The 21,681-nt window shown below is 41.4% G+C and overlaps 1 protein-coding gene across 9 annotated transcripts in view; it reads right to left on the bottom strand.

Annotated features, from left to right (window-relative positions):
• The window catches only part of Rabgap1 (RAB GTPase activating protein 1), a 126,505-nt gene that overhangs the window by 9,110 nt on the left and 95,714 nt on the right, over positions 1-21,681 (bottom strand). For all 9 annotated transcript variants that reach the window (XM_060390060.1, XM_060390062.1, XM_060390063.1 and 6 more), the window contains 7 exons: positions 17,404-17,478; positions 14,588-14,713; positions 13,921-14,064; positions 12,487-12,528; positions 12,134-12,262; positions 3,698-3,790; positions 3,195-3,305 (listed from right to left, as the gene is read on the bottom strand). In XM_060390060.1, coding sequence (XP_060246043.1) covers positions 3,195-3,305; positions 3,698-3,790; positions 12,134-12,262; positions 12,487-12,528; positions 13,921-14,064; positions 14,588-14,713; positions 17,404-17,478 — 720 coding nt within the window. The remainder of the gene's footprint in view (positions 1-3,194; positions 3,306-3,697; positions 3,791-12,133; positions 12,263-12,486; positions 12,529-13,920; positions 14,065-14,587; positions 14,714-17,403; positions 17,479-21,681) is intronic.

The following is a 21,681-nucleotide window of genomic DNA, read 5'->3' as shown; positions in this document are numbered from 1 at the left end:
TCACTTAAAATTCCAGAAGGCATCTATTTCTAGAACCCTTTGTATTTCGGTAAAAGTCTCTATTAAGTGAGTTCTAAAAAGAATAAAGCCAGCTGACTTAACTGAGCTCATGTTAAGAATTATAAAGGTCCTATAATCAAGACAGTGTGATCCCGTCATAAGGCTGGAGCAGCTAGAATCTCAGTCACACCAACCCATGCAGAGTTGGCTGATCCTTGGGGAAAGGAGCTGATGTGTTGCAGAAGTCTAGTAACCTGGGACTCACTGTGTTGATTTTTACTCTAGTGACAAACTGTCTCAAGGCAGAGGAGCAACCGTGCTACAGGGACTGAGTCACAGTCCTGTCAGCCCCATGTCAGGGACCTTCTTCCTCACAGTCCAAATGTTCACTCAGAGTTATCACCTCACTGCACAGAGGAGAAGCTTTTCTGGGGTCATCAAAGAGTTAAATGACTGGAAAATTCTCCACAGCTGTGTAAACAATACTACAAAGAGGCAGATGACAACAGAATCAATAGAAAGGGTTCAGATGTGAGGAAAGAATCAAAAGGAATAAACTTCTTTTAAAAACTGAGCCTCTGAAGTCAAAAGAATGTGAGAGCACTCCACCTTCTTCATATCACATTCAATCAGGGTTTGGAGCTCATCAGAGAAGATGAGCTTGAAAGGGTGTCTGCTCAGAACCCTGGGTGCTGGCAGGAGCTTCTGTAGTCAGTCTGCTTAGAGTGTAAGCACTGGATTCAGGCTGCCTGGGTTCCACTAGGAAGGGTTGTGCTCTGTGACTAGCTGGGCAACCTGTGTAAGATCGTCAACTTGCTTTGCTTCCATTTCGTGACCAATGAAAGGGGATCACAGGCCTGTATACCAGGCTGTTCTGAAGGTTTACAAAAATGGTGTTACAGAGTACCTAAAACAGTGCCTAGCACCTAACAATGCTAAAGAGATTGCTAGCTCTGACAGATCAGACCCACTAACCTTCCTTAACTTGTGCTTGCAATGTAGTTTAGACATCTAATCATAGCTCCCTTGGCTAATTCTGTATCTATAATGGAGACTGTTTGGTATCACAGATTTCAGGCATTCCAGTGAGGTCTGAAGCTCTCTAGTTTTCTGGATATCTTCATCCCTCTACACCTCATAACTGTTAAAAACAAAAGTCTCAGCCTGGTGTAGAGGTGTGTGTGAGTTCTAGCCAGCCCAGTCTAAGTCTACAGGAGAGTTCCATAGTAAGATCCTTCCTGTCTCAAAAGAAACAAACAATAACAAAACTCATTTCCTCCTTACAGGGCAGAGGTAAGCATGAGAGACGAACAGGTCTATGAAGTGCCTGTAAACTGCCTGGTGTCACAGGACATGAGTAAACAGGAGAGACCATTACGGGTTGCAGTGTTTCTACTTCAGGTCTCAGGAATGTAGCCTAGTTTTCTGACTAGTGTCAGGATGAGCCAATCTAAAAAGAAGGTTTACAGCTGCTCTCAGGGACAGGCTTTAAGAATGTAAGTCTAAGTGGTGGCACACGCCTTTAATCCCAGCTCTTGGGAGGCAGAGGCAGGTGGATCTCTGTGAGTTCCAGGACAGCTGGGAAACCCTGTCATGAAAAATAAACGGAAAACAAAACAAGAATGTAAGTCTACAGTGTATCTCAAACCACTGATGACTTCTACCACAGGGTCTCACAGATTAGAAAAGGTAATAGCTCAAGCTGAACATTCACCTCAGGCTCTGGCCAACCTGCTACTTCTGTACATTTAGGACTCTTTCTTTCTGATCACTTCCTTTCTGTGCCATCCACAGCTGGTGGGAAGTGTGAGATGAACTCTGTAGCCTTGTTCAAACATTCCCTGCTCCATTTACACCAGCTCTCTCCACTCTGCAGGCAGAAATGCCTGAGCAATGCGAACAAAGTGTGCAGGTTTCTACAGAGGGAGGAGGCTTATCCCTGACAAACAAGCAGGCCTATGGCAGAAAGACCGTGAGAGCCCAAGTGTTGGTCATGGAGAGCTAATGGCCTTGCTGTTCTCGCTACAGCTGGAGAAAGGAGACTTCTTGGTCACGTCTGATGAGCACGTGGAAGTGTGATCCTTTCGTTCTTTGTAGGCTTTTTTTTTTTTCTTTTTGCTACAGCATGCCAAATTATGCAATCCCAACTCTACCTGTGCCACAGTCATTATTCTTTGGATCAAGATTTCAGTGTCCAAGGCGCTTAGGAAAGCAGACTAGGTGATTACAGACCAGGCCTATCTGAAAATTTTAATTTCTGAGAAAATGAAAAGGGCAGATACTGCCATAGTTTTAATGTTTTAAGGCTCTGAGAAACAAACAAACAAACGTGTTTTCAAGAAAATATACTATATAAATACTATTTGTATACTTCAGTGGATGACAAAGACTTTCTGAACTTTATACTCTTCCTAGGGATGTAACGTACACACCAATCTAAGAAGCCAGCAAGCCCTTGGAAAGCCTGAGTATAATAGCTAGAATTTTGGCAAATCAACAAGAAGTCATCTCAGGACCCTGGGAGGTTAAGTCCAGGGGCTTGCAAAACTGTAGTTCAGCCGTCATATACAACTTGACACTAATTTTTATGAATAAATTATTAGGAAGCAGCCATTCATTCATTTATCTATGAACTACTTTTGTGCCAATGGAAGAATCAAGTAGCAGCAACAGAGACCACAGGCCCTCAAAACCTTAAACATTCCCTATCTTGCCACAGAATAAGTTATCCAGTCCTAAGCCATGAGTGAGACTACTTCCTCTAAGGGAAGAGAAAAACAAACAGAACATGTGCCAGCAGCCGGGTCGCTCAGCACTGAATGGGAGCCCCTTGAGCAGCGGTGCTCACAGGCTCACCGCAGGCAGAGGAAGGGACCTCTGCACCTCTTCCTATGGATGAGGGCGTGCTAACAACTGCTGCTAACCAGAGCAGAGGAACAGTAAAAATAACCCCTCCTCTCCGAACCCCCGCCAACCTCTCAACGTCGGGGAAGTAGGCAGGTTACATGAGCACAATAAGAGAACGCAGAGAAGAGGGCAGCGCACTAGCACAGTGGAGGCCCCTTTAAAGGATGGCTGACAAGCGAGCTGGCTCCTATGGAAATGGCTGACAGAAACTATGGCAGTCAACACTAAATTTAAGGGAGGGATCAAGTGTCCCTGGTGTCCCTTCTCTTCTCAGCTATCACACTTACATTATCCAGGTCCTTCCGCAACGCGATCTTGCTGGTGACCAGCTCATGAGCCAAGTCATCGTTTTCCTGTTCCAATCTCATGTTAGCTTCTTGGAGCCGCCTGTTCTCCCGCTGTAGGAGGGAAAGAAGTTGGTTATGGACATAAAAACAAATGGAACGGTAATGACAGTTCCTCAAGAGCTTAGCTTCAAAATGAGTCTTCAAGTCCTGTGAAATAAAGAGACATGGCTGGTCTGATGGTGTTTCTAAACAATTTCTGATTTTCTATCTCCACAAACAAGTACGTAACTGACTGAAATGTCCTTTGTCAAGCTGCTATCTCTGACTGCCTAAGGAAAGAGCATCCAACCTGGGCAGTTGGATGGGAGAAAAACAGCTCTTACTTTCTCATTTGTAAACTCAATCTGAAAACCAGTCTTGAAACAGTGGAACTGATTTTTAAAAAAATTCAATAAAGACAGCTACAGGCACAAGTCTATGAAATAAAAGGCTGTAAAACAAACCTCAAATCGCTCGATGGGGTCTTCCTGCTGGGCCTGCTGCTCCCTCATGGTATGATACTCTTTTTCAAACTTCTTTAGCTTCTTCTGGCTAATCTGCCGAGGAAGTCACAGCACAGATGAAGAACCTGATGATGGTGGCGCTTACTGCCGCTGACCTGGGCAGACCCGATTAATGTGGACATGGCGTTTACGTCTTTGGGATGGAAATCTTCATAAACAAATATAGGCCTAAGACTCTGTAAGGGATATTTGGTTCCCAAAGTTTTACTGACAGTATTCTCTGGAACACCTTACAGATGGCTTCAGGGCTCTAGTAATAATAATAAGCCACCATTTTCTGTAGCACAGAGCAGCAGTGTTGTTAAACATCTAAGCGCCACCCTACCCCCAGGCACACTCATCTGAGGGATCAAGAGGCTCTGCTCTACGACTACAGTCATCAAGAAGGGATTAGTGCCGGGTGGTGGTGGTGTGTAAACCTTTGGTTTCAGCACTTAGGAGGAAAAGCCAGATGGATCTGAGGCCAGAACAGCCAGGAAAACCCTGTCTCAGAAAACAAACAAAAAACAATCAACCAAATTAAAAAAAAAAAAACAAAAACCAAACAAACATAAAAAGGAGGAGAAAGAAGAAGAGGAAGAAGAGGAGGAGGAAAAAGAGGAAGAAAGAAAAAGGAGAAGAAAGAAGAGAGAGAAGGAAGAAGGGGGGGATGGGAAAGAGGAGAAGTGATAATTATAAAATCTGGACCTAAAGGCCTGGCCACTAAATCCCATTCAAAACCCAAGCTTGTCACATTTCTAAAACTCCTGAAGCCTCTTTCACTCTCCTAGCTCCTTGTGTCCTGTCTCCAACAGGCACAGTTCTCTTTGCCCTCAGAAACAAATCTGTTCTTCCTCAAGCCTCTTCTTCCTGTGAGCCATAGGCTGAACCTTCTACCCCAACTGCTCAAAGCCCCTCCTTCACTGCTCTATCTAGACAAAGGATGTTCCTTGAGACACCGTGCTTCCTTCCCACTCCATCAGAGATCCTACTTGTCCCCTAAATTCTCATGCTCCACCATGACCAACCATTTCTCTTTCTTCTAGGGAATCTTTTCATTCTCTCCCTTCTGGCTTTCTTCCCAAGCCTATCAGGAGTGCCCTGTGTACTTCTCTTGAGGCAATCCTAACCACGGTTAAGCGTGAACTTTCATTCAGGGTGCAACTCTCCTTTGTTTTATTCCTTTTAAACAGCTAACTCATTCTCTGTGTTCTGTTTTTTTGTTTGTTTGTTTTTGTTTTTTAAATATGAGCTATGATAAAACAGGCATGTTCAGTTTAGAAAATGACTATAAACCTTGTGCTTATTTGTTCTCAAGATTCAATTACCAGAATTAAATTACCCATTTCCAATCAATGTCTGGCCTACAGGTCCAGATAACTACAGACAAAGAAACCTAAGCAGAAGAGGTGGGCTGGGCGCACGTCTGCAACATGCTAGTGACTGCATTCTTTCTGGTCACCCTTTGATCCAGCTCGAGCACCCTGTGGATCCTCTCTCAATGGCTCTGGAGCAGATGCGCCTCAACTGGAGCTATGCTTCTGGAGTCTGGTATTGCTATCCTAAAGCCAGTGGCCAGGGCACAACATTTAGCTCTGGCTACGGTCTCCACAAAGATGCCCATTAAACACATGAGAACACAAGTTGGAAAGGGATATCTTTACCAAAGATCTCTGTGTTCCCCAATTTGGGGGGAAACTTTTACTGTGCTCCTAAGTGATTCACTAAAAACAAAACAAACACACATAAAAAAAATATTACACCTACATAAAACATCTGTGTGGTCAGTACATTTATAAACCAATTCTATCAGATAGTGGTAGAATAGAAAATAATTGAGGCTTGTGGGCAGCACATTCTCCTACCCAGTGTTCTTTGCAGTCTGGGCGAAAGAGAGGTGAGGGCAGCAAAGATAAGGCTCCCTTGATCGCCTTCTAAAAAAGAGTAGACACCATCTACACTCTCAACGGGCCTTCAGGATATTTCAAAGTTTCACTTTCATGTAAGGCTAAAAAAGAATGAACACTTTCATCACAACCATACATTTTGAAAGACTAATTTCAAAACAATTTTATTTATTATCTTTGGTTGGAACTGCCTGACTGGTACCCTTGGTGTCCAGTTGAGTGCCTGGTGAGTGCTGGGCCTGCCTCATATGCTTACCACCTTTTGCTCTTCAATATTTTCTACATAGATGTGATTTAGCTTTATTATTTTTATAATTAAAAAAAACTATAGTCAGAATTATTTTGGGTTGTTTCTTCTCTAAATGATGGTCCACCCTTGTTTTCAGCCTGTCACCAAGGTGTCCCTTCTCAGAACTAGATGCACAAAAAGCCTCTCCTCAGTTTTGTAGGTCCAAACTTCCAATCTGTCTACCAACTCAGTCTTTCCCACCTTGCAGCCTCAGTTGTTGTTTCTCCCACAAACTCTCATCTCACCCTGACTGCCTCCATCAATAACACAAATGCTCTCTTCCAGCTCTCCCCGATGCCAATTTTAGAAGCTTGGGTGTCTGCATACTAGAACTAGCTAGTTTATGTTGCCCTGCAGCTCAGATCCCGGGAAAGAGAGCTGGATCCCCACTAACTGAGATGTTAGAGGCACTAGTATCAAGACCAGTGGTTGTGGTGGCAGTGCAAACATGTCAGGACAATTCTTCTATATAGCCTTAATGTACCAACTCAAGTTCTTCATGGAACCTACCCAAGTCCATAGTCATTTAGGTGCTGCCTCCTTACAGCTTTGTGTCCTGTTTGCCATTGTAGCTGGAGTGCCTAATCAATTATTGGACAGGATCAATCAGGTCTCCCTTCAAAGTCTGCTATGGACCATGTTCTTAGATTACTGACACAAGGAATATCTAGATACCAATATCCAAATTCTGCTAAGACAGAGCACTATTCATTATAAAATTTCTGTCTCACAGTAAGCATGAATTAACCAACAGAGACACAGTCTCCATTCAAACACCCAGACTCACTTTTTCTTGTAGTTAAATTCAGGAGGAAGTATCAGTTACACATTCTGCTCCTGAGCTCAGAAGGCCCTGTTAGCTGACTCCTATAAAAATCACAGCCTCACACATAGAAATACTGTTACCTTTCAACAAGATGGAAGTTGAAATAGAACCATTGCTTGGTTTAAAGTTTCTTTTAAAAAAAAACAAACAGAAACCAAATAGCTGGACTAACTGTGGGTAGTAAGTTAAGTGAAGCAAAGTTTGTGCCTGCTGCCATAGCACAGTGACTCTGAGGTGTAGCATTACTGAGAGTTTCCTGAGCACAGGCTTATGGGCAGAACCCTGACTCGTCTCCTTAGGGAAACTGCAAATCCTTCCAAAGGGTCCTGGGGCCGCTGAGACTGTCTGTGGTCCTCAGGTAAGAATTTTCACCTTAGGGAAGACAGTGGAGACCTAGCGCATGCCAACTTTTTTTTTTTTTAATTGTTTACATTTATGTCTTTACTTTGTTGTACACACATATATCCAGAAAGTTTTGCAGGCATGGGCAGGTGGAAGCCTAGTTTCTGGGTGATTGGGTGGGTTGAGGGGAACAAACAAGAGGTCTGCTGAAGGAGGGATCCTGATGCAGAGTAAGACTGATGAAACCAACTCAAGAAACTGGACACTGGTCCACCTTCCAGCTCAAGAATGCTTGGGACACAGCTGTGCTTTTCAGTTACCAAGGCTTACAGGGCTCCCCAGATGGTGAGATGCCTCTAAACCTACTAATTTATGCCTCAAAACAATTTCTGAGATAGATAGGTCAAAGGTTATCACCTCCTTTTACTATCAACTGCGACACATATAAATAACTAGCATTCACTGGCAACACAAGAAAAGTCTGGGTGACTCTTGTTCCCTGCCATGTCTGTAGCATGCTCGCTACTGAACATAGTTCTTCATCACTCAGAACATCAGTAATTGTTCACTCCTGAACTAACATCAGGAGTGTTCTTAAACACCTCAGTTGAAGGAGACCTGATCAGGCCATAAGAGTGCGTGAGCAGCAGCTGCTTAAGGCCTCATTATCTTTCTGTCTACAGCACTGCTGTCTTTCTTATTTATCCTGCATTACACAGGAGACAGAGGCCTTAAGGCTGGCACTCTAAAATATCTGATGTAATTAAACATTATTTTAAAGTTCTTAACTTTCTATTTGTTCAAATAGTTCATACTCAAGAGTCCTTTAAAGATCATGATGCAGAATCAGGCATTTGTATGGGACCTGAATGTTTCTCTGCAGTACAAGAAAAACTTCGTATCCAAGGCTCCAAGAATGGACAGTCAAGGGAACCTATCTTGTTAAAGAAGGAGGCAAGCCTGCCCCTGCCCAGGCACTAGCTAGCAGAGTTGTAGGGCTCACTACAGAGAAAAGAGGCTCACATGCTTCCTCACAAGAATCCAGTTCTAAAATATATGAATTAGTGAACAAAAACACTGTGGTCTTAACTAGCTTTAGTGTGACTTTGGGTACAATGTTCACAGAGTTTCTACTCTGACAGAGGTCAGTCCCTCATTTACAGCAAAGCAGAAACACTTTTTAAAACCCAGATCTCCTGAGTTCCAATCTCAAATCCCTCACCTAGTGACATCCTTGGTCTATGATCTAGACATCTCCAAACAGACCCCACAGGCCACCAAGAGGATGCACTTCACTCTATGAAGCATTGTGTTTTGAATCTGTAAGCACATAAAAAACAAAAACAACAAAAAACAAAAACAAACCCCAAAGGGCTTTGCAGGCACTACCACACAACACTTAAAATTCCATTACTTGGTAACCACACAGATGAACAGGATGGAGAATGAAGCTTAAACTAGTGTTGCTTTCAGCTTCTGAGTAAATTGTGAATGCCACAGGGTTTTCTGTCTCCCCAACAGCAAATGGTTAAGACTTCAGTGGTATGGAGATGCTGATCATCATCACTGTTTTCTCACAGGTAGCCTTTAGTCCTGCACGTTCTTTTCATGTTTGAAATGTCAGCTTCAAGGAGGCATGGCTCAGAGGCTCCACTTTGCCTTAGCAGGACTGTTATGAAGGAGCAGAGAACTCAGGCTTCACCTCAGGGACTAACTGACCCACTTCATGACATGCCTCTTCATCTAAATTTACACCTCACACTTATTGGACCTGACTCCTCTCTCTTGACAACATACAATATCTATGCAGCTTAGCCAAGGCTGGCCAGGAACTAGGGGTCCTCCTGCCTCTAGCCTACCAAGTTCTGAGATTCTGAGAAGATGCCCAATCTTTACACATTTCTTGAATCAAAAATTAAAAGGCCAGGAAACTTTTTTTTTTAATCCAGTTTCCTTACTCTTAACAATTGTGCATGGTACACTTACGAGTATGAAAGTGTCATGGAGCTCCTAGGAAATGCACAATGGGGTTATCCTTATGTATTATTAAGATGCTGCATAGCAGTAAACAAACTGAATGGACTGGTAAACTAGATGGTGAGCCTTGATACACGCTGAGCTTTACATTTAGAACATGGACTCTTAACTCCTCAAGAGACAAAACACTTCAGTCCCATAGTTAGCTCATCCAAGGACCAAAAAAAAAAAAAAAAAAAAAAAAAGATAAGACATAACAGGCCCCAGGAACCAAAATACAGAGAAAATTAGGGCTCTTGGGGCCCAGAGAATCTGGTGCTTTTAAAGCAACACACCCATCTTGTGGCCATTTTAGATACTGTCACATTAAACTAAGTCCTTAGTGCACTTTTGCAGGAAGAACAGGAAGCATAAGACACAGAGTACCAGGAGTACAGGGTCAGAGCTTCCTGCCCCTCCCACCAATACCACTTGAATAAGTCGTGTGACTTCCATGAACCTCAGATCCATGCCTGCTGTGCCCTCCCTACCTGACACTGAACTGTGAAGAATAAGATATTTGTAAGAATTAGCTATACAGATACCAAAAAACCACAGCATTATTACAGTACTGAAACACAGTGACACACAAGTATTTGTTTCTAGCCACGTGAAGCAAAGTGTTCTCAAGTCTCACATTAATCAGGAGGCACAGCCTAGTAAACAAACCACAATTTAAATTTTAAAAATAACAGAATAATGTACCAATGAATGGCACAGCCAAACATTTAAAATTCTACACCAAAAAGTTTGCAAGCTAGTTTCCATATCTCACCAGTCCCTTATCAAAAAACTCCTTTTCAAATCTAAAGAGGACTCCAAACCCACAGATGATTATGTCTAATTTTCTGTACTGCCTTCAGGCCTCCTCCCACATGCAGAGGACAGGACACAGGGCTCATGAGGCATTCCAATGATGAAATCTGCACCACACAGTTCCACTATGCCAACAACTTAAGCACTCTGTCTGTTTTCCTTCGGGCGTGTTGGTGTTTAGTACAGCAGCAAGACTGAAATACCCCTGGTGCATGCTTTTCTTTGTCTTTTTAGCAGAAAAGTCTTATGTCCTATAGCCCGGTGAAGTGTAGGCTTCCTGTGCTGAATGAATTTCAAGAAAAATCAGCCTCACCTAGAGTAAGTACAAATATGGTAACCACCCAAAATATACCCCAAACACACAAAGTTCTCTAGGTCTGAAAGGAATTTCATGTCCAAAACGAAACAGACATTGTATGCAAATATACCAAAGGTATATTTGGATACTTCATTGGAAGGATAGGCCCCATGAGCTTTAATTTTCTCTACGTATCTTCTGTGAACAGCTCTTATTTGAACTATGAAAATAAAGCATCAATCTGTTTTCAACTGATGGTACTTAGACCTCTTTTTTTTCTTTTCTTTTCTGGGGCAGGGTTTCTCTGCATAGCCTAGGCTGTCCTGGACTCACTTTGTAGACCAAGCTGGCCTTGAACTCACATTGCTCCACCTGCCTTTGCCTCCCGAGTGCTGGGATTACAGACATGTGCCCCGAGCCCAGCTTGGGAACTCTTTTTAAGACATGTTCAAATCTTTGTAAAAGAATAAATGGAAACTCAACACAGCATATTTAACCAGTCAGCCAGCCAAACAGTATTTCTATGTCAGACACTATTCTTCACGTTAAGGACTCAGCAAGAACTAGTCTCTTCTGTACTGTCCACTTCAGTGAGGTCAGAAGTGCTGAGGAAGCTGGTAGATGCTGTGACTGGAGCAGACATGTCTGATGTCTGAAGTGAAGACACTGCAGTGAAGGACCCTTGCACACAGCTAGCACAAGAGTTAGAAGGACACAGACTAGCCGGTGCACAGTATGGAGGGGTGAACATGCTCCATGTATGTCTCCAAACACAAGGGAGCCAGGGGTCTGAGGCAGAAAGTAAGTAAAAAGGAGCAGGAAATAGAATCAGAGTCCACCGAGGCCTTGTACATGAACTGTGGGATCTGGGGAGCCTCAGCAGGAATTGAGTCATGTGGTAAGATAAGAGTTTTAAGCAAAGAAATAAGGAATGGGAAAAGACAGATAGAGGCCACTGTAGAGAGGAAGTGGTATTAAAGTGGTCAGAGTCAGGGGACACTTTAAGGACACGGTGTGGAGTGTGAAGATACAGGCTGTAAACAAAAGGAATCAAAGTGGCAGCAACATGTAGAGAGTAGTATGTGATTTCTATGCTACTAATAATAACTAAAATGCTGCAGATTAATCGCTGTACTATTTAGGGAACAATGACAATGAAAAAAATGTGTTTTTTTGCACACATGTATTTTTCTCCAAATATCTTCAATTCACAATTGGCTGAACCCACAGATACAGAAACCAAGTGTATATGAAGCTGTTCTGAAAACAGAAAGGCGCAAGGTACGCAGCACAGCACCCCTGACTATGGGGTGCGAGTCTTATCTGAAATGGGCGATCCTTCATGCTTTCAGAAGTGACACTACTTTGTTTTTGTTTATTTTGGTTTTATGAGTTAGTCTTGCTATGTGGATGAGGTTTGCTTGTAGCTCACTATGTAGTCCAGGCAGGCCTCAAACTAATGAATCTCCTGTCTCAGCCTCCTAAATGCTGAGACTATAGATATATATAAGCTCAGTAAATCTGAATTGTTTTCAATTACTGATAACACTACACCTGACTCCATGTGACATCACAGCCAAAACACAAGTATACTTATACAGCTACAATGTACTGTAATTATTTTCAAGCTGTGTATATGAGCTATATAAATGAACATGAATTTGGCTACTATAGGTTCTCACCTTGGGATAGTTCAGTCAAAATAAAAATAGCAGCAATGCCACTCCCACCAATAAATAGAAAGCCCTTAACAGTTTCTCCAACACTCTGGCAGCAAACATTTAAAATAAAGAGGACTCAATGTGAACTATCAATTATATATTACAAACATAAATGATTTTATCAGAAAATCTAAGATATTAACTGAAAACTGAAGAATAAGTTACTACAAACGTTGCTTTACCTTCGTGTTGCAGGCTAGTTCCATGAGCCTCTTTGCGTTTTCTTCTGAGCGGTACCTTTTAGGAAGCTGAACCCTGAAGAACTTCAAGGCACCCTCAAAGTCTGTTAACAGCAAGTCATCCTTGGAAGTCTTGAATAAAGTAAGAAAAACGAACCACATGTATGAAAAAAAAAGTTTATTATGAAGCTACACAACAAACATTTTACAATCCCAGCAACCTTTAAAATATTTCTTAGGTTTTGCAGAGTAACTGTCACACATTCCATCAATGAAAACAGCAGAGCACATTGACCACCTAGCATGAAATGAAAACTAAAGACACAATGGAACAAGGCAGGACAACAAACACTTACCTTTAGTAATCCAAGGGCGACATTAAAAATTACACTGATTCCCTGAAAGAAAAGAGATAAGACAGTATTAAGTATCTGTATCCTTGCTGTTCTGTTAGCTTTAGGGCTATCCTGGAAACGTACTTAAAGAAGACTCAAGCTCCAGTTTTCCTCAGAGAAGATTCCAGCCCTATCCTCACACTCAAAAAGAATGAATACTTTCCCCAAATAGTCCATGATCTTAAACCCAAATATTATACTCACAAAATAGTGAGTTATCAAGATGGCAATCCCACGTACCCCAGAACTGAATCTGGTGTGAGGTCTCTAATCTGCCTTCCTTGTCTCACCAACATGGGAATTGTGGGTAAAAAACAGGTGAGGGAAGATGCTAACAACTGTCTTCAAACTAAACTCAAACAGTGTCTGGGACTTCGTCGTTCTTATAACTAATATTTTTCTCTCCTTTTTTTTTTTTTTTTTGAGACAGGGTTTTTCTGTGTAGTCCTGGCTGTCCTGGAACTCTCTCTGTAGACCTTGAACTCACAGATCCACTTGCCCCTGCCTCCCAAGGATTAAAGGTTTGTTTCAAGATATAAAAAGAACCATAATATGTTATTATAATATTACAGTGGAAAAGTGTAATATTCCATTTAGAAATGACGTACATACATATAAGAGCAAAGAAGGTGAAAGAGTATACACCAAAATTTTATTAAACTGTAGAGATTAAAGTATTCAATAATTTCTAATCAAATTTTCCAATGTTTCTGTCATAAGCACATTATTTTATAATTAGTTGGTTCTCTCTCTTTCTTTCTTTCTTTCCACATACACACTTCTCAAATCTCAAACTATGTCATGGCTAAGGGCATTTTCCACACTGCCTTGTTTCTTTTTAGTGACAATGCTCTACTTTTAGCAAATTCCTTCCCAGCCTCAAGACAATGCCTTTTAGCAGGTTGGTCTTGTAATTCAGCCCACCCATGGAAATTCTGGGTGAGACCACCAGCAAGACCTAGGAGCTGTGATACACACTCCAGCAGAGCTAAGAGCAGAGTCACATGCCTGTACTCTCTGCATCCAGGAAATCCTAAACAAACTCCCTCTCAAAAAGAAGTACCAGCTTCCCAACACAAACACAGCTATAAGAGCTACAGCTTAGTTCTAAGGATAAGACTCTGTCAACCTCTGTCTTTACACAAGAAAGAAACCTCTATTTCACTTATTGAGTGTGATAGAGCCAAACCGAATACTAACTAGCCTAAATATCTAATATGTCTTTTCTTAGCAGAGAACCTCTGGGACAGGGTGAGCAGAACAGTGGCCTCAGGCAGAACCATCTCAGCTCAGATTAGGCAATACCAAAACAGAACAGAGGACGAGATTTTGACAGAGCTTATAGTGAAGTACACTGCCCACACAAGTCTAAGTACTGTGACCTATGATACATACCTCACATAAGAGCAGGTCAATGATATGGAAGACCATGTAGAGAGGGAATTTTGCAGTGAAAAGTGTAAGGAACCACTGGGAGGCATACATGTGTGCTTCAAGGCTGATGTCCAGGAAGTGGTTGTACAGGTCAGGAATGTATTCCTGAAACAGCAAACTCATTAGTTCCGGGCACATATGCAGTTAACCTATTAATTCTCAGGAGACTCATAAATATGCCAGCAGTAGCCAAAAAAGTCATATACATGTGTTTTTCTAGATATTTAGAAAAACATTATAATACTTACCAGTTCTTTTCCAGATAACAAACTAATTAAAGAAAGAGGAATTCCCTAGAACAGTGGCAAGTATTTGGAAAGCCAGTTTTTATTTCCAAGTTGTGAAATGTTTTGGGAAAAAGTTTCACTTTGGTGGGGACGCCTATAAACAGACACCCTTGTAGCCTTGCTGAACATTTCCTCCCTGAATGTGATACAGGAAAGGTCTGACTAAGGAATTTGATCTTTAGATTGTTTCTAAGACTGACTTAATGACAGCACATTCCCAGCATTGTGATCTCTGCATCCTCATCACATAGTGAGAAACAACAGGAATAAATGCCACTGTTTCCCGCCTACCTGCCATTAGTTTGCACCTATTCATCCAACCCAGTCTGAGTTCCCTTTACCTGCATGAGGCGCTCCAACTGGTAGAACTTGCAATGTAGATCTTCAAAATTTTGCTTGAAAAGTTCCCTGAGACCATAGTCAAACATGATCTTAACTAGAACACTGAATGCCTGTTCTTCGGGCATCTATAACAGATGGAGGGTGGGAGACAAAACAACTATTTTAGTATTTTTAGCTTGTCCCTCCATTGTCTTATCACAAAATGGAGTGATGCACAGAAACCCAGTTCTCAGTTTTATTTACTAGCATTAATCACTTAGGCAAGGAATGTTTAATGGGGCCTACTGTTTGCTTCCCACTGCCTCTCCCAACAGCAAGAGTGTAATGAATTATGAACCTACAGAAGGACTGATGAGTACACAGGACAGCGAAGCTTGTACCACCCATACAGTCAAGAACAGGTCCCTCAACGAGGAGGTGGTAGCCCCATGCCTTTAATCCCAGCACTCAGGAAGCAGAGGCAGGCAGATCTCTGTGAGTTTGAGTCCAGCCTGGTGTACAGAGCGAGTTCCAGGACAGCCAGGACTAAGACAGAGAAACCCTGACTTCAAAAAAACAACAAAACAAAACAAAACAAAAGGAACTGCCCCTCTGGGAGAACAGGATTAGAGGTGGGTACAAACTTGCTGGTACATATACTATATTTGAGCTTTCTGAAATCACAAGGCCTTTGTTCAGTCATTTTTCCTTCTGTTGCTGCTATATCATTCTACCAAATTTTTTCCTTTCCTATCATTGTTAAAACAAAACAAAACAAAAAAACAAACAGCTGTGGGACTGGAAGATGGCTTCAGTGGTTAAGAACACTTACTACTCTTGCAGAGGACCTGGGTTTGGTTCCTACCACCCAAACGGTGGCTCATAAACATCTGTAACTCTAGTTTCTGGGCATCCAGTGTACTCTTCCAGGTTCTGTAAGCACCTACATGCACGTCAAGTATATAAGCTCAAGCAGGCATTCACAAATACACATACATTAACAAAAGATCTTAAAAAGCAGCTTGTCTCAAAAACACAAAACAAAACAGCAGCTAATTCTAGAAGAGGCCTTCTACATTCTCAGGTCAATGTCATTACTCAAAGTACAACAGTAGTGGTGGCAGTGGTGCCACTCAAAGCCCTCCTGCATTTCTGTCTGCAAATGTCTACTTCCATGGCTTTGCAGAATAAAGAACATGGAGAGATGTCTATTCAAAGCAGACTGCAAGACTGTAGCGGACACCTTGTTTAGGCTCCTCTTGGCAGACAAACCATTACAGTGCAGTAGACCCTGAAAACCGTGTACTTCTCAGTGTCATTTTTCCTTGTAACATTGCTATGGAAATATTTAAAGGCACGAAAGCACTGCATTCAAAGAGGTAATAGAAACTGAAGAATTTCAAATGTGTGGAATTAAAGGAGACATAGTGTAACAGGATTGGGAGGTGGGTAGAGAAGAAAGAGACAGAGCCAAAATAAAGCTTACGTGTTTGCTCTGAGAGGGCAGGAATCTCTTGGAGGATTTTAAGCTTTTTGTAAAGATGGCTTTACAGGTGAGAAAAAAACACTCTGTTTTCTACTGTAAACTCAGCTTGGTGGTATCTGTCCAGTACAGCAGAGTTAGAGAAGAGCAAGGCTAGTTCTGGGGAGACTGAAATATGCTAACATTATATCATTAACAGACAGGTCAAGTTCTGGTTTTCTTTATGATTTGTTGTTTCAGCCAGACTTTATATCTCATTATATCTCTTGCTGTGGGCTTCATTTATTTATTTGTTTATAGTAGTTCCAGTCAAATAACCAATATACCCATTTAAGGTAACTTGAAGCCTTAAAAAATACTGCCAGTGCTTTCCTTCTGCTCATTGCATTTTATGTGTATGGAGCCATTAAAATCCCTAAAGGCATGCTTGTGTAGCCGTCTGCTTACAGATGGTGGCGCCAGTAGCTTTGCTCACTTAATCAAATTAAGACTGTGACATTTTTTGAGACAAAGTGCTTAAATTAAAAACAATGTCAATGGCTTGCAACAAAGACAGTAGGGTGGTTTAGATCAAAAGTGTAAGGTCAGAAGACAAGCAAATAGAGTGTCTGATTTGTTACTGGATCATGGTCAGAGCAGCCATAAAGGAATCACATACAGGCAGGAGACACAGCTCACTAGTAAAACACTCATCCGGCATGGAGCACAACAAAGTGCACATCCGCTGGGAGGAGCACTGAGTGTGGCTTGTACCGACACATCAGTGTGGGGTGTGATCACATTACAGTTAGAATGCAGAACACCCTGTTCTTCAAGATAGGCTCAAATGTTTGCAATGTTCTTTTAAAAGATACTAAGTTGTTTTTGTGGAAATGAAAAAATGAAGACAAAGTGATAAATCAATAACTGAGGTCAAATGTAGACTATTAAATATAGCTGTTCAGCTGACTATGTATTTAAAAAAAATAAAGTTGGGGAGTAAAGGTCTTTATTAAATGTATGCACGAATACAGTAACATTAAATAAAAGCCTTGCTCTCTTCCCAGCATATACATTTCCCAACAGCTATTAATGACAGTGGCTACTTCACAGACAAAAAAAGTCCCTAAGGGCCAACCAATACTGAAGTCTATCTACTCTTCTGAAAAATAAAAAGGAAATCTAACCTTGTACTAGTTTTCAACACTGCCATTTATCCTCATCAAGCTTCTTTTCATAGTGCCATTAAATTAAGTTAAAAGCTTGTAAGTATACAAGTTAAAGAGTCTGTCTAAGAATCTGGCCAAGCACAACCATAATCTGTGCATAAGACCAGCAGGTGCTTGTAGTGGTGACACAGATCCAGCTACTCACGTGGAGGAGAAGCACAGCTGCAAGGAAAGACTGGCCCTGGCAGTAACCAATCTCTTCATCATACACAGAATATGCCTGCACAGGGAGACAAAAACAGTACTTAAATGAAAGTGACATATTCACGGGCTCTGCCTCTCCTCTCAGACCTTGATGACAGGAGCCAAGATGAATGGTGCTACCCAAGGCTCACTGAAACACTCTGTACCCAAAGAATGATGCTAATACAGCTCTCCAATCCCAGTGTCATATTCACAGTAAAAGGTGCTGTCAACATACTACTCTTGTGGCCAAGCAGAAAATCTATCAGAAATAAGTTGAGCATTAAATTGGGTTCTAAAGGTCCTAAAGCACCCCACTTCAATTAGAACTAACCCCCTCTCTTTGTAACTCTTTGGTACTTGGCAAACATACATAGCTATTATAGCATTTGTAGTAGGCCACATTTTAAATGTTCATCTTCTCTAGAACTCTAAAATTCTTCGGGATGGGATGCTGGGCTATTCGTGTTACTCAATCACGTATCTGGATAAAAAGACTTTTGGTGAAGACAATGAGACTTTCTGGTAAGAGTGATGGCTCTAAAATAATCTGTGGCTTCCTCTGGATACTTTCTGTATTATGATTCACAACAGTAGCAAGATTACAGTTATGAAGTAGCAACAAAATAATTTTATGGTTGGGAGGTCGCTACAACATGAGGATCTGTACTAAAGGGTTGCAGTATTAGGAAGGCTGAGAGCCACTGCCATGTATGATCCTATGATTTCTATCTCCTGTATGACAAACTTATTTCTGATGAGACTTCCTTTATTTTCCCACTTCTGTGTCCCGAAGTTCCTATGTCCTAAGAAAGGAATTGAAAATTAGGTGTGTTAGAATTTGTTTTTTAGGCAAATGAGACACCAGTGTTTATCAGATGATAGGTTAATAATAAGCAAGCTTTATCATTAGCTTAGAGACAACATAACTTTACAAACAGATACAATCCTATCTTTATGAACTAGGATAGGATTCACTGTAATTTTATTATACTGGCTTATCACAGCTTGTCTGATGAGAGGACTACAAGATGAAAAGCATGTATACTTTTTCCAAAGACAAGATACAAAAAGAGGGCTTTAGAAAGCATCTGTTTATAATATCAGGAGGCATATTACTTCCTATCCCTTAAGTTAATAAAAATTAATGTTAGGGACAATATTGCTAAGTGCTGAAAACGGTCATGGCTAATAACAACTAGCACAGTTCTCTGGAAAGCATTTGGTAATGTCTTTGTAGGTATTATCAATAGTTTATCAGTTACAGAGTCAGAGGCCTGTTTCTCACTTTTGTTGAATTGTATGCACAATATTTATACACACTACTAATATCATAGTGTTGACTTCTCACTATCCTCACTCAGCCTTCTCAGGCAAAGGGTTTAGCACAGCTTAAGCAACTTTATGTAGAAGGATGAAATATACACATGGAATCTCCATATAGAGAACAGAAGGGAGCATGCTATTCAGGCTGATGAGGGACAAAAATGAATGCACACAGGTATTGAGGATACATGGTGTTCTTTTAAAAACAATTGGAGCATAAAGCTTAAGGGTCTATAATAAAGAAAGGGAGAAGTCATTTCATGGGTTCACTGATAGTTAGGGGCTCAGCAGTGTGCCAAAGATGCTACTGTCCTTGAGAACTTCACTCAGTGAGGGAATTCCGATTAGTCAATCACGCCGTAAAAGCGAGAGCTCATGTGAGGCAGCAACACTGAGTCAGGAGTCAGGGGTAGATTACAAAACATCACCAATGAATGAAGGGGTTTTTATTGCATTCTACTGTGTTATGACTGCAGTACTCAAGATTTCTGTGGAAGCTGCACAAATGAGCTAATTCTGTGGTAGACAAGAAGCAAATTTTGGGGTAGCATGAAAGGAGGCTAGACCCCAGAGGCTGGGCTAGAAATTCAAAGCAGTTTTTATGATTGCCAGCAATGAGCGAGTGAGCAGAGGGTCATCAATCATATCAAACAACCTGGGAACATGAAATCGTGGAAAGGATGACTTCAATCAAAAGATACAGCAACTGAGAGGATGGTCCTGATTGGTCCTGACCTTGCCAGCTGGTTAAAGGCATTTAGGGAAGTCTGGATATAAAGCTATTACTGGATGAGAAGGACAATAATCCAATTTTGGATAAAGATTTCCAAATTAAAAAGAAAAATTTCTCAGTTTTATTTTGAAATATTAAAGGACAGAGGAAGCAATGTAGAAAGAGGCTGATATGAAGTGAATACACAGAAGTTCATCATAATAATCAAACTTTTTTTTTTTTTTTTGGTTTTGAGATAGGGTTCTCTGTGCAGCCCTGGCTGTCCTGGAACTCACTTTGCAGACCAGGCTGGCCTCAAACCCATGGAGATCCACCTGCCTCTGTGCCTCCCGAGCACTGGAATTAAAGTGTGTGCCACCACTGCCTGTCAATAAACATTTATCTTTCTTTCTTTCTTTCTTTCTTTCTTTCTTTCTTTCTTTCTTTCTTTCTTTCTTTCTTTCCTTTCTTTCTCTCTCTCTCTTTCTTTTTTCCTTATTAGTTACATTTTCTTAACTCTGTATCCCAGCTGTATCCCACTCCCTCATTCCCTCCCAATCCCACCCTCTCTCCCTCATCTCCTCCCTGCCCCTTTCCAAGTCCACTGATAGGGGAGGACCTCCTCCCCTTTCATCTGACCCTGTTTTATCAGGTATCTTCAGGACTGGCTGTAAAGTCCTCCTCTGTGGCCTAAGAGGACTGCTCCTCCCTTGGAGGGTGGGGAGGTCAAAGAGCCAGCCAATATAGTATGATGTGGAATAAACATGTTTCTTAAATGAACTGGAAAGACCAACTTTGTTCTATGATTCTGACAGAGGCTAACTGGCACCTAGGAATTTGGACCTCAAGTTAATGTAGATTTGTGTGCATCAGTCTAGTATTGAGAGTGAGGGGACCTCAAGGGGACTATGTAGAGCTGGAGAATTGCCATCTGAGTACCTGAGGACAGTCTCTGTGGTAGGGCAGGCAGGAAGAGAAAATGGAGTTACTGATGAGGCTGAAAGGTAGGAGGATAACCAAGAGGGCTGAGTCAAAGGGTCAGGGAGATCAAGAGATGGGAACTAGACACAGGAGTGTGAGGCAGAGACAGTGAACACAGGGACACTTTCTGAGAACTCTGTAACATGGTAAGGAATGATGGAGGCAACAGGTGGAAAACACAATCAAGAAGTCGTTAAAGGACCTAAGAAAATTACAACAGAATCACAGCTTTGAGTGTCTTAGAGAAATTAAAACTGTAAACTCAAGAACAACTTCTCTGAAATCTGTCTTTAACAGGTCAACTCATATACTGTGTCACCAGAAAGACTGTCTTAAATCTAGCTGATAGCTCTCTCTTTTCAATCATGAGCAGAGGTTCTTTAAGAACACATCCTGTGGCCTGCCTGGATATAAAAAACTACCTAATTCTGAGAAGGAAAAGATCAAAGATCAGTTGAAGTTAGGACAAGACTGAAGAGTTCTAGTCCCAACCTCTTTTAGCACTATAGCTCTGATGTACGAGGTTTATACTCTGTATCTTTAAGATGAGAATAAATCTATTTTAAAATGGATTACAGCTGAATAGGCTATTCCTTTTACAGTGCTCAGATACAGGTCTTTTGACAGAAATGAGTATTTACCACCACTTACTTATTACACCACAATGCTACAAACCCTCCTTAATGGTCATTGTCACTTCCTACTGTTGGGCCATATTCAGAGAGTCTACTTCAACACTAACAATGTATATAGACATTCCATGGCTCCCCAGGTGTTTTACAAACCAAGTTTGAAGTCTAAATATGTACTATAAAGGATTGGGGAAAAACTGAGATAAGGAAAGCTCATGGTCTTTGTCTTCCTAAGCTTCACATTTAGTTACACTGGCTTTAATTTTTCTATGTCTCCTTATGGTTTTTAAACATAATTTTTATCAAATATGTTTTCTGACAGTCTCATGAACATATATAATACACTCTAATTACTTTCACCCCACCCCTCTTACCTCTCTCTACACCTGTTAACAGCATTGTGACATATCTCTTTCCCACATTTATCTTTTTGGTTTTCTGACCCACTGACTTGAACTTAACTTAGGATTCTGTATGACCAGGGATTTCCAACTCTCCATTGGACTCACCAATGGGGGCTCACTAGTGGGTACACAACTGAAGAGGACTCTTCCGAGAATCTTTCAGTAGTAGTCAACAGTTGAGTGGG

This window comes from Meriones unguiculatus, chromosome 8 (genome assembly GCF_030254825.1).
Source record: "Meriones unguiculatus strain TT.TT164.6M chromosome 8, Bangor_MerUng_6.1, whole genome shotgun sequence".
Taxonomy (NCBI): Eukaryota; Metazoa; Chordata; class Mammalia; order Rodentia; family Muridae; genus Meriones; species Meriones unguiculatus.
Note: the sequence above shows the minus strand (reverse complement) of the source record. Positions and strands in the feature narration are given on the sequence as shown.